Below are 13178 nucleotides of genomic sequence, written 5' to 3'. Positions count from 1 at the left end.
CTTTTTTGTTGTCAAATAAAGGTATTTATTTATTAAAAGCACCACTTGGTGTGACTTTTCCATACAGGGATGCATTATGACTTGCCAGGCATTAATGAGCCAATTCTGGAAGCACTGAAAAGGAGCTTTGCTATCCAACAAAGTTTTCTCTAAGTACATTCAAGAAAATAAAGCCAAGCACGAGGAGCTGAGACACTGGATTGACAGCTGATGAAAGAATGTTTATAGATGGGCAGCCATGAAGAATTGTATAATGGAAGTCACTGAAGAGGTATGTCTGGAAAAGAAAACACTGACAATTTTCTGTCATTACAACTGCCAGATTGACAGAGGGAGTGGGAACTTGTTTTTCTAGCTCAAGAAAAGAGCAAGACCTTTGAATGGTTTTCATTAATATTGCCTGTGAATACCAATGTTTCACACAAATAAAACTGGGATTTCGGATCAAGGAACTTGTGCAGTGTTACTGCAGCATAGCCATATTTCAGAATATGACAGGGGGGAAAATACACCACAAAACACAATTTTGTAAAGTGTAGGAAACAGTCACCTCAGCTGTCATGTGAAAAGTGCAGAGTTGTGATAGCAGGGGAGCAAGCAGAGCCCATGACAGGGAGTACAGCAGGTGAGCACAGAACTCACCCCTCTCTGTATCACCCCTGCAGTGTCACCTCTTCAGTTCAGTTCTGGTGACCTATGACAAATGGCACTTCAGGCTTGCACTCATTTTCCTCAGAAGTGCAGCTTGAGTCACTGCCATTGCCACCAAACCATTTTCAGGGTGGAATTCAGTGACATTTCATGCTGCAGAGTGGGTTGGTTGATCTCTGGAGCAGGGCTCTGAACCAGGGTGGTGTTTGCTTTCCTAATAGAAACACAATACCTGGATTTTTACACAGTAGTGCAGGCCTGGTTAGGTTTGACAGTCTGGGGTTTTGGTGTCCACTATGGAGAGCAGGAATGATCTGGATATAATGCTGGAGATAAAGAGACTCTGGGGTTGTGAGTTATTTCCTGATATTTGTGCTTTTTGGTCAAAATTATGAGTTTTTTATGAGGCTGCTTAAAGGGGACAAGTCACACCTCCCTACTGGCACATACGGGTCTGGCAGTACAAAATCTTCCTGCCTCACTGAGCAGCTAATTGTTTGGGACCCCAGAGCATTTCCCACAGATTTCTTAGGGCAATTTCTGGTATTTCTTAGCCATGCCAAAATCTGAAACATGGAATCACAAGGCCCATTTCAGGCATCAGTTGCATTTAGCAGTTGTGAGCAAACAGCTCCTGAAAGACACAAATTGACTAAAGAATCTCATCATGGGTTTCCACAGGGTTTTATATTCTCTTGTAAGTGTCCATCATCATCCTCAGGGATCACTTTTGGTATTGCCTGGGACTGGACAAACTCAACTGACAGAATGCTTTCCTTTATTTCAGTTATTAGACAGATACTGACAACATATAGGGGCAAAGATGTTGGGTTTATGGTTGTAAATATTTCTAACGTTTAGGATGTACCCTTTTTATTCTGCAGTTACAAATGTGCATTTTATTTTTCTAAAGTCTGGCTGTATTATTTATAATTGTGTGATTTCTCTTACAAGACAGGTTTATAAGTAGTTTCACACTTGATATCACTCAGATATAGAAACCTACTTTAACAAATCTCCCGTTAAAATAGCCTGAAGTTTACATGAGCAAGAGCTGCTGAAATCTAGCTCCTAATCCGCACCATATGTTGGCACGCTTCTCTCTTGGAGATGACATTTTGCTTTGCTTCCAGTGGGTAACATTTCTTTTACAGAAAAAAAGCCCTGATGAGAGGCTACAGGCAGCCTGATGGATAAGGGATGGGTATCTGCTGCACTGCCCCTGCCTGTTCAAGGGTCACAAAATGCTTCACATTTTTAACATATTTTGCAAAATTCTCCAGCTACAAAAAATCTCTCGTTGGGCATTCAGACTGCAATGGATTCAGAGCTGCCTCACAATCGCCCAGCAATAACTCTGTCCACTCTGACAGATCAGCAGCATTCAGGGATAGTCCATGAGCTGGAAGCATCAGGGAAAATAAGATCAAGACAGGTACGCCCAGCAAAAATTTGTTCTCAGAACAGCTTTCCTTCAAGTATTTGCTACTGGCTGAACCTGGTATTTATTAGATAGCAGCTTGTGTGTACCAGAGCTGCCGGACCTGCTGTTGGGGATGCAGGGATGTTCACAGCCTGGCGGGGCTCCTGGCACTGCGCACGGTGCCAGCGGGCACGGAGCGCTCTCAGCTGTTTCTGGGAACTTCCCCTCCCGTGCTTTTCCACTGAGGCTATTTCTGAGCGCTCATGAGTGTACAGAGGTCACTCCCTCTCTGTGCGCATGGAACGCTGCCCTGCAGCCTGAAAACAGCACTGAATTCACGGCACTGTCCAGCCCCGCCGAGGATTTTAGAAGGGAGCGCTCCATGGCGCGCCGAGAACCGCGCGTGGGTGCGCTCGGGGCTGCGGCCGCTCCAGCGCCGCCGGGAATGGCGCTGGCTCCGCCCGAGGACGAGCCGGGAGGCGGTCGGTGCCGGGGCCGGCCCGGGGTGATGCGGTTGTGAAACCCTTAGGACAGCGCTTACAAAACCGGCCGGGCCGGGCCGGGCCCGCGGCACCGCGCCCCCCGCGCGTGACGTCACACCCGCCTGCGCCCCCTGCCGACACAACGCGGTAACGGCGCTGACGTCATCGGGCACCTGCGGCCGTGTGACGTCATCGGGCACCGCGGGCCCCCACGCGCCCTTCACGCCCGGCCCGGGGGTCACCGGCCCTGCCCTCCCCAGAACGTCCCCGCTCGGGCACGGCGCGGTCACGCGGTGCGCGCCCTGTGACGTCAGCGCTGCGCCGCCCTGCGATTGGTGGGCGCTCCCCGCGCAGGCGCGCGCTGCCGGCGGCAGAGCCGGGCCCGCGGAGCCGAGCGGCGGCAGCAGCGCCGGTGGCCGCGGAGCGCGCCCGGGCCGGGCCCCGCAGCCATGAAGATCTGGACCTCGGAGCACGTGTTCGAGTAGGTGCCGTGCGGGGCCGGGCCGGGCGCGGTGGGGCGGGGGCTGGGCCGCCCCCAGGAGCTCCGCGCTGCGGCCCCGCTCCGGCGGTCGCGGCCTCTCGCCCCCCTGACCTTCCCCGGCGTGTCCTTGCCAGGCCGGGCTCGGGGGCTCGGGAGGCTCCGGGGGCTGGGGAGGCTCGGCGGGGGCTGGTGCTGTGCGGGGTGACCGCGTTGTCGGCACCGAGCAGCGCCCTTGTGCTGCCCGAAACACCACGAGGCCTTCATGGCGCTCCAGAAGAGCTGTGTTAAAAATAATCTGAAGGGAGTACTCGGCTTGATAAATCACTCTAGTGTTACGAAAATCGGGATAAAGGGCAGTCTTTTCGCATTGCTGTCACAGGGAAAGTGTTCTTATCCAGTTACAATAGAACTCAGCACACCCAGTTAATCAGGTGTGTTGTATACTTGATTTTCATGTGCACTCCCCATTCAACACAATAGAAGTTTTTGTCCAGGGAAAGATAAAGTCCTATTGAAACCAGAGCTGTGCAACTGAGTGTCCCGATTGTGTTTGGACAGTCACCCCTGGGAAACTGTGATGACAGCTGCCATGAGGAAATACCCCAACCCCATGAACCCCAGCGTGGTGGGAGTCGATGTCCTGGACAGACACGTGGATCCCAGCGGGAAGCTGCACAGCCATAGGCTCCTGAGCACGGAGTGGGGAATCCCATCCATTGTGAAATCGGTGGGTGTTGTGTCATAGGCCAGAAAAGAACGCCGAAGGGAGGGGAAGCTCCTGAGCCAGCTGTTGTAATAGATGTGTATCATTTCATTACTCAGTGCTTTACAAGTTTAATGTTTAAGCTTTTATGTATCGGGAAGGCTCAGCAGCAGCACAGTGACCCTGTGGTCAAATGTGGATCTCAGACTGCTTTCATCTGGCAAATCACATCTGCTTCAACAGAATAGCTTTGTTTTAAGCTAAATCCTAATTGTGTTCTCTTGGTGTCTATTCAATGTAATAACCACTGCCTGTGCATTTAAAGGCATAAAGCATTGCAGTGAGTTATGGAATTGATCCCATCTCTGTTTGCCTGTCCCCAGCTCATTGGCAACTGCAGGACGAGGACATATGTGCAGGAGCACTCTGTTGTTGACCCTGTGAAAAAAACAATGGAGCTCAAATCCTGTAATGTAAGTAGTTGTGTTTGTGCCACTGAAATGGATCACAGAGCATTAGACCTTGTACATACGAAAAGGAAAATCATCTTGAAAATGACTTGAAAATTGCGTTAGAATAATAGAAGTTAAAGGTTTAAGTAATGTGGTAATAGTTGATCAGTTCTGGTTTTCAGGAAGGAGCTGCTTGGCTCTTGGAACTTGTCACTGCTGAAGCTGTGAACATACTGATGAGCAGGAGGAGTTTTGTGGGTGGGGATGGTGTTAAGTAAAAATGTTTTAAAGCCTCTTGGTGTATGTACACTGACTGTTTCCTAATCACGTAACATTTTGCTCTCTGTAGTACTCTGTTATTTGTATCAAGGGTTAATCCTGTCCTATGTTCTGCAGATTTCATTTACGAACCTCGTGTCAGTAGATGAGAGGCTTGTCTATAAACCACACCCTCATGAGCCACACAAGTGAGTACCTCCCTGCTCTGAGATTGCCCACAGCAACTGGATTTTGCTTTGAAAATGTCCATGTTTCCCTTGAACAGAAGATGAGATTTACATGGCCTCTCTACAGTAAATTGTCTAAACCAGGATTAAATGGACTGTCACTTCCTGCAGTGACACTGGTTCTGCAGTCATGGGAGACTTTGGGTCATGCTGTGCTGGAGTCCAGTTCAGTCCAGGGTGTTCTGTCTGTAACTGGGTTTGTGTACATCTGCAATTTTCAGCTCCTTGTTCCTGATCTCTTTGTCAGCCTGAGCACAGATCTGCACTAGAAAGCACGTTCATGTGCCTTTAGCCTCTGATTTTGGAGGTTTGTGTTTTGGTGGTTGCTTGGGGTTTTTAAGGCAACTTAGAATTTAGTGAGTCTGTACTGCTGGAAGTGGTGATAATTCTGGAAGATCATTCCAGGGATTCTAACACTGGAGTTTTTTTCTGTCATGACAGTCAGAAATGTTCAATCCCTATCGTTGAAGGGATGTTTTAGTACTGTTTACCCAGTGTACAGTAACTCTAAATCTGCTGTTTCCATTCTTAACATCCTGCTGCTAAAGATGGAAATGGCTGAGAGCCACAAAGGGAGACTTGGACTTGCCAGGCACTCTTGGGCTTTATTTTATAAGTAGAAACATAAAGCAGTTACACAATGTGGTTGTGTTTAGGGGGCAAGAAGTTCTGTGTTACTGAACAAAGCTCATGAGGGAATTTAGACTACTCAGAGTAATTTGGTTTCCTGCTCTCTGTTTCAGAACCATTCTGACACAAGAAGCAATAATCTCTGTAAAAGGTGTCAGTCTCAGCAGTTACCTAGAAGGGCTAATGGCAAACACAATTTCTTCCAATGCTAAAAAAGTAAGTATGGCCTTTGTGTAAAATGTATGGTCACTGGCTAAATGTCAAAGGGAATCAAGATCTCTGTTTTGCTTTTTGTTTTTGTCAGCAACCTTAGGAAGGCACCACATAGTTCTGCTGCCTTTACTGTAGAGACTGCTCAGCATGCTGAACTTCCTCTTCTTGTGAATGGAAATAAGATAAATGTTATTGGCAAAGCTCTCTGAATCTTCTCTGGAGAAAACATCTCCACTCACTCAGCAGTGTGACACTGCCATTCTTTTGCTGCCCTCTTGATGCCATCTATTCATTTTTTGCTGTCAAAAAGGGTTCTACATTCATACAGGTCTGAAATAGTTATGTGGGAGCAGTGAAACAGTATTTTAGTTGAGAGTGTGTCCTCTGGCAGTCCAAAGATATCTTGAGTTCAGCCTCAAGGATGATAAAGCAGTCTGGATAAAAAGTCTTTTGTGGATCATAATGTGAGAACTGCTGATATAAGGAATTGTTTTCATGAAATGTAAGGCAGAACATGTTCCAGCAGTACCCCAGTTATTGAAATAACTAATGTCACAGGCATGTATCTCTGTTCATTCCTCTTTCAATACTGTGTCTTTAGTCATTTTCAGTAAGAATTTAACTGATTTACCTATTTACTGAGATTTACACAGTGATAAACTTCTCTTTAACTGTAGGGCCGTGAAGCATTGGAATGGGTAATTAAAAGACTGAATGCTGAAATTGAAGAGTTGGCAGCTTCAGCAAGAGGAACCATGAGGAATTCGATGGCAGCAGCAGCGTTTGTAGAGAAATGATGATAGTTCTTAGTCCTGCATCACTAACGAGGCTTAACGACCTGCAGCTTCTCTCCTGGCCTAAATACATATATCCTTTGTTATTTAAAGGATGTGTGTATTAGGCATGTTATAAATTTCATCTGGAGGAAAGCTGAATTCTTACCAAGGCTGAGGCTCAAAGGCTATTGATACGTTGGTTCAGCTGGACCGAATTGCGGTTACAGATGAAATAAATTTCAAGTGTTGTTCCTGTATTTACATGAACACTAACTTATAATGTTTGCAGATATGAAATAGCCTCGTTTAGTGGTGAGGCTGCATATGGTGGAGGACACTGGCATGTTAGGCTAACTTTTATTTTTTGTGTGACTTATGGACTACCTCTTTTGGGACCAAGCCCAAAATTAAGCAGAATGGTTGTTCCAGCATTGTTCTTTTTGTTGACTTTTGACAGTTGTGTGACACAACTTGGTTTAACAGAAAGCTTATTACTTGATGCTTGAAATATAAAAGAATGTACAAAATATTTTTTGATAAGCTTTTTAACTTGACTGGTTGAACTAACATGGTACTCAAATGGTTTTTCAATTTAGTCACTATAGGTAAAACATCAAAACATCAAAGTGTCTCCTACCTACCTACCAAGACCTAAATCCTGCTCCTAAATGCAACATTAATGAGCTGGGCATGGAATACCTTAAAATCAAATTTTATCTTAAACTTCTACAATAAGTATCTCCATTTCTAAAAGCCCGTTACATAAAGGTGCAATAAGCATCGAGCCTTAAACTCTTGTAAGCTGCTACAGTAGTTGTTCACTTCAAAGAACCAGTTAAAGACTAAAAAAGTGAAGGTGGCTCAGGAGATACCTAAACATAAGGGGAAGTAGCATTTAACAATATACTCATCAGCTTGATCCAGAAATAATGTGCTCCATCCATTGGATGTTGTGTTGTCCTTTACTTTAACCAGTGCTCTTAAGTTCCAGATCCCTTTACCCTTTGAACTAATTTACTCATGCAAGGCCCTTTGTGTTCTCAAGGGTTTCACTTGGTGTTCTCCAGTCTCTGTTTCCTGGTACTTGTTGCAGGTTCTTGGTACTGTCAGCAGTCATTCTGTGCAGAAAGGTCAGCCCTTGGCAGTGCCATGCTGTGCCAGTCTGCAGGTGGGCACCCACAGGGACTCTGTGCCACGAGGCACAAAAAGGCAAAGGCACAGCCCACAAGTAGCTATGGTGGTATTTTGGTGCCCAAGGCTTTTCCTGGAATTTTGGTTCTAAGCTTACAAGTGGTTTCAAGACTCTCTTTAGCCTTTATGAACTGCAATGTCACCCAGCCCAGCATATTTGATTTTGCATGCCATTTCTGTCATATCAAATTGCCTATTAAGTAGTGTCTGCTATATAGAGAACCAGAGCTTACTTTAACAAACAAAAACACTTCCATAAGGTTTGTGCTAGGGGAAGAAAACAAGAATATAAATCTATAACTTTTAAAAATTAACTATTCTAAACAAAATATTTTTCTAAACAGAAATGGTTTGAGACTACCTTACTAATTGAAGTCATTGAGGTTTGCCATACTTTTACAGGAGATTATTACAACTGAAATAACATTTCAATTTTAAAATTGTGTGTGAAACTTCTGCAAAACTGTACCATCATTTCTGATTAAAATAATTAATTTGTAATGCATTTTATGTTTTTTTCAGCCATTAGCATCATTTGATATTTTCAAGTCAGTTTTTTCATTTCCAATTTTTTTGCACTAAGGACTGCATAGTAGAACTCACAGTTTGGCCTTGCACTGAAAAAAACGTACTGTTTAGTTTTTACAGGCATTCAATAACTTCTTGAAAGATAATACATTTCTTTCCTCTATTTTATTTATATGCCTGCATTCTCATTCTGTCAGAGTATGGCTTTCTATATGTGGCGCTTTTTAAATAAAATTTTGTTTCGATTCTGGCTAATTCCTGAAACTTTCTGGTCTATTTGTGTTTTAGAACTATGAGGTGAATAATTTAAAATGAGAGGGGTGAAGGTGAAGAAATCCCTGGAGTGAGACATTCACAGCTGCTGTGGTCTTTTTTGTTTCTTAATAACTCAGCTTTTCTGCAAATGTGGCTCTAACTAGCAACCAGATTTGACAGTTTGCTGTGGAGAATCCATCCTGTGGAAGGATTTTCAGTGTGTTTGGGCTGGGATTTGTGTTCAGATTCGCTGCAGTGCAGGGAAGTTCTGGGAGTTGGAAGGAATGGAGGAGGGAAGGGAAGGGAAAGCAGCTGCAGCTGAAGGACCAGGAGCAAAGAATTTTATAAAAGGAGAAGGGGGCACGGGAAGTGGAGGGGCAGAGGTGGAGCAATGTGATGTGAGCAAACCAGTGCTCTGGGCTCTGATGGATCCCTGCCCACCAATGGGTGTCAGTGCCTGTTCAGCCACAGCAGTGAGCTACAAGTGCCAGCCAGGGCTTTGCTTCAAAAAAAAAAGCAGAAAAATTGTAACCACCATTTCCTACAACATTGCTGATCTGTCTCTTGTGGTCTGTACTTGCATTTATATTTCCAATAAATGTCATGCATAGTAAACATGAGCACCCACTGTATGGTAACTGCAACATTTCCAGTTCCCTGCCCTGACAGAGCAGTGTTTCAAAGGCAAGGTCAGCAACCTGTTGAGGTTCACTTTTATGGAAGACCTGAAGAGTGCTGATAAAGAGCTGTGTGGAAGCAGTGAGTCATTTTAGAATCTATTTCTTAAGGAGGAGGTTGTTCTTTCACTTGCACAGGACCTTTAATTTCTATCTTAAATAACTTTATAGCTTTGCTTTACATGTTGCTGTAGAACTGAAGCATGCTAAAGGTAAGTTTACATGATACAACCAAACTGAACTAATTGCTTACCTTAGCAGGACCAGGAGCACCAACTGTGGACAAAATATCATCATGCCATTTTGTTACAACGTTTAAAAAGTAACACAGGTTATTAAACACATGAAAAGAAGTAATGCATAAGATTTTTAAAACGTGAGTGTACCTGAATTCTGCTTTGCAGATCCTGGGTCCCTCCTCAGGCTATTTATGCCAGATTTTGTAGAATGAACAGCTGAGACTTGGATGACACTGCAAAATTATTTTTACTTTGAGTCCAGGTGTCCAAAAGTTAAAAATTAATGTCTTCATCTGCTTCATCAACTAACCTTCAGAATACTGTCCTGTAATAGAAACAGCACAGAACTGAGTGTTTCCCTTAAGGTGAGAGCTGATTTCAGTGAAGTGTTTGCTGGCACTCTGTGCTGTGCTGTGCTCAGACAGATTTACCAGGAGATGACCTGTATTGTCATCAGCATGGCATCATTTCCAGAGGCTGTGCAGCAGATTAGGGTCAGCAGCAGAGAACAGCAGAGCTCGACCAGCACAGCCCAGTATGGCTTACCCAGGCAGAGAAAGGAGGTAAAGCCACAGCTACCCAAGGTAGGAAATGTTATTACTGACCTCTACATTCTGTGCAAAGGTGACCACAATTCCACATTTCTTGACAGTGTTATTTCATAGGAAAAAGTGCAATAACTTTGGTATTTTAAATTAAGACAGAAAGAACTCAGTGAAGAGATGATGCAATTTATAGCCTGTTGGACACTGGGTTTTTATTGTATTGTAATTTGCCTTTTTTTTAAATATTTGTTCTTCCCTGAAGAACTTGAGAAAACTTGGAGATTAAAGATAGTCATGCAATTATATTGTTTTTAGATAGCAAGGGATTTTTAAGGGGTTAATTACTTTCATGTTTTATTAAAAATAGAGGGCAGCAAGCAAACTTGTAATTTCATCCTAAATTATGCATGTTTGGAATAAGTAATTTGTTTTGCCTTTTGACCTATAAACATTGTACTCTTGAAAGAATTACAGGCATGCTGCAACAGCTCTTAAATTACAGAAGCATTATCTAAAAATGTTAAATATATTCAAGAACTTTTGGGGGGTCTCATCAATAAGCAGCTTTTTTTTTAGCATGGCAATTTTTGCATTGTGCTAAATCCTCACTATTTTAATGTTTGCATAGTAAGACACCATTCCAGTTCAGTGGCTGTTCAGCAGACACCTGCTCCAGTTAAGAGGTGACCTGGGTGGGAGTTGCACCCATGGTGATTATGTTAAATCCATTACACACTCATCTGGACATGGGTTGTGTAAGAACATGGGCAAAGCTGGGGTGTGATCACCTGCAGCCTCCTGTTCCTGTATCTTGCACTTTCTTGGTCTGTAAATGTGGTTGTGATGAGTGAGGGTTTTTTTGTGCCTTCCTGTGCCTGTCTGGAGAGGCAGCTGCAGGTCTGAGAGCTCTGAGCTTTGTGGTGCAGTCTGGAGACGAGAGAAGGCAGCTGTGGATCAGCCTCTTGAGCTACCCACACTATAATTAGATGCACCTTTTTGAACTGAAATTTAAGCTGTTCAGTTCCCTTTTTAATCATGTCTGCCTTCTATCACAACTTTGAGATATTTTTATTAAACAATTCAAACTAGTACAAATGAAAAATTGTTGTTACTATGCAGGTTTTATATGCAAAGGTACAAAAGAAAGGTAACAAAATAAGACCTCTTTTTATGTGAGTAACAGTTAGAACTGCTGTTGCTGAAATGTGTATTTCTCAGACACAGAATCAGCTTAGCACATTGTTAGCTTCCAAAACCAAATCTTGCACATGGTACACAGAAAAATAAATCTGGTTGAACAAGGACAGACATGCCAGGAGAAAAGACTGTCTGCAATTGCATGTGTGACTCTGTACTGGTCCCCTGGAAAGGCACAATTTTCTCAATAATTTCTGTGGGCTCCTATTACTGGAGCTTTTCTGCACCAAAAGAGACCAAACACATAGTTTGAATCATCATTTTCAAAAAAATATGTTTGGGTCATGCTGTCTTTTTGTTTTGGTGTGATGATAGAGATCTTTTGTTTAAAATACTCCTGATTTAACACCCATCATGTTGGGGTTTATTTGGCTTTTCAGTGTCATCTCTTCAACCTAGCTGGACCTACTTGGTCTCACTTTTTTGGCCTCCCTGGACCCCTCCAGTGTCAAGACTTTAGCCTCCTTGGAACTCTTTAAAATCCCCTTTTCAGATTCATTGGACTTATCCAGTCTGAGCTCTTCATCCTCTGTGGAATTCTCCAGCCTCACTTCTTCATCCTCTCTGGACCTTTCAAGTCTCACATCTTCATGCTCCTCAGACTTCTCCAGTACGGCCTCTTCGATTTCCTTGGAGCTCTCCAGTCTCACCTCTTCAGACTCCTGGGAGCGCTCCAGTTTCTCCTCTTCAGTTTCACTGGACCTATCAAGTCTCACTTCATCAGGCTCCCTGGATCAGTCTGGTGACAGTTCTTCAATCTCTTTAGATCTCTCAAGTGTCACCTCTCTATCCACAGATTTCTCCAGCCCTACTTCTTCACTCTCTCTAGACCTCTCCAGTCTCACTTCTTCGTCCTCCACAGAGGCTTCCAGTCACACCTCCTCAGCTTCCCTGGACTTTTCCTGTACAATCCCCCCATCCTCACCAGATGTCTCTGAGTACAGCTCCTCCACCTCGTCAGAATCTCTAGACCTCACAGATTTTAACTATTTCATGTTCCAGCGCTCCTCTGGATTATCTTCATCGACTCCTGAGGATGTTTCCAATCTCATCTCTACACCTTTTCTGGATGTCTCCAATCTCACCTTTCAGGATGCTTCTTCCCTCACTCCCTCAGTTTCTTTGGACATGTCTAACCTCACGTCCTTAGTTCCCCCAGACCCATCCACGCTCACGTTTCTGGATGTTGCTAATCGCACTGCAGCGGCTTCTCTCGATCTCTGCATCTAACCCTCCCAACTTACCCCTTCTCTCTGCAACCTCTCTCTGTCCTCCTCTCCTTTATCTGCTCTCTCCTTTGTTCTCTTGAAATTCTTACCTGAGGATATTTTAGGTAATTTACAAAATATCTCCTGGCATCTAAACTGGGCATGAAAACAGGTCCTACCAATCTATAATGGTGCCTTGCAACAGCTGCATGAACATCAATATTTATTCTGGAATTTTTGTTGAGCACACTTTCTGTAACTGATTGATATCCAGTCTGCCTCAGCATGGTTGGTACCTCTCCCAAAGATTTCGGTTTTTTCAGTTTATGCTGATTTTTTGTCTATCAAGACCAACAAATAGTAAATAGAGCTAAATGTGTAAATAATTTCATCCAGGTTGTGTGTCCCCATTATGGATTTATAGCTGAGTTAATTTCACAGAATTGCAGGCAGAGGCATTTCACAGGGAGGTACAGAGAGAGAAGATGTGGTGGGAAAAGAAAATTGTGGAGCAAAAATCAGGTGAGAAGTGGGTTTGGGAGAGGAACAAGAGAAGCCACGGGGCAGGAATAGAGGGGCATGTGGCTGGAAAAAAAAAGTCCAACTCTACTGGCATGATTTTTCTCTGTCAAGTTTAAAATAATCTTTGTGCTAATTATTTTACCTATTAAATAATCAGATGTTCCCACTAAAGAAGCATTTGCATGTAATATCCCCTTTCTCAATATTTGTAAGTACTGCAGTTACTTGTCTTGCATCAAATATGCTGCTTAGCACAGAGGGGCTTCCCAAAATCTTTGGTGCTGTCTTGTATCTCTTTGTTATTATTGTTGTCATTGTTGTGACTGGGGCTTCGAAACCAAATATATTTCCTTTCAATACTGGCACCTTTCTGTGCTGAAAGTGCAGAGACATGTTTGTCATAACAAATATTTTTATATTCATTTCTGCAAATTGGAAAGCTTTGCTCCAATATGTCACATTTGTCACAAAATTAGAATATGTTCCACACAAAAATAAA

General features: G+C 43.6%; 1 protein-coding gene across 1 annotated transcript; it reads left to right on the top strand.

Annotated features, from left to right (window-relative positions):
- Positions 1–2934: 2934 nt before the first annotated feature.
- Positions 2935–8295, top strand: PRELID3B (PRELI domain containing 3B). Its single transcript, XM_033075207.1, has 6 exons — positions 2935–3037; positions 3596–3764; positions 4124–4213; positions 4589–4659; positions 5442–5544; positions 6219–8295. The coding sequence occupies exons 1-6, from the start codon at positions 3006–3008 to the stop codon at positions 6336–6338; spliced, it is 585 nt and encodes a 194-aa protein (XP_032931098.1). The 5' UTR covers positions 2935–3005; the 3' UTR covers positions 6339–8295.
- The last annotated feature ends 4883 nt before the right edge of the window (positions 8296–13178 follow it).

This window comes from Catharus ustulatus, chromosome 17, assembly GCF_009819885.2.
Source record: "Catharus ustulatus isolate bCatUst1 chromosome 17, bCatUst1.pri.v2, whole genome shotgun sequence".
In the NCBI taxonomy this organism is placed as follows: domain Eukaryota; kingdom Metazoa; phylum Chordata; class Aves; order Passeriformes; family Turdidae; genus Catharus; species Catharus ustulatus.
This window is presented reverse-complemented; position numbering and strand designations above follow the sequence as displayed.

Bases quoted from the DNA above. Each gene is read 5' to 3' on its own strand.
- PRELID3B (XM_033075207.1), top strand. From the start codon at position 3,006: ATGAAGATCTGGACCTCGGAGCACGTGTTCGA. The intron at 4,214-4,588 runs GTAAGTAGTTGT...TATGTTCTGCAG, and splicing joins TGGAGCTCAAATCCTGTAAT to ATTTCATTTACGAACCTCGT. The intron at 4,660-5,441 runs GTGAGTACCTCC...TCTCTGTTTCAG, and splicing joins CACCCTCATGAGCCACACAA to AACCATTCTGACACAAGAAG.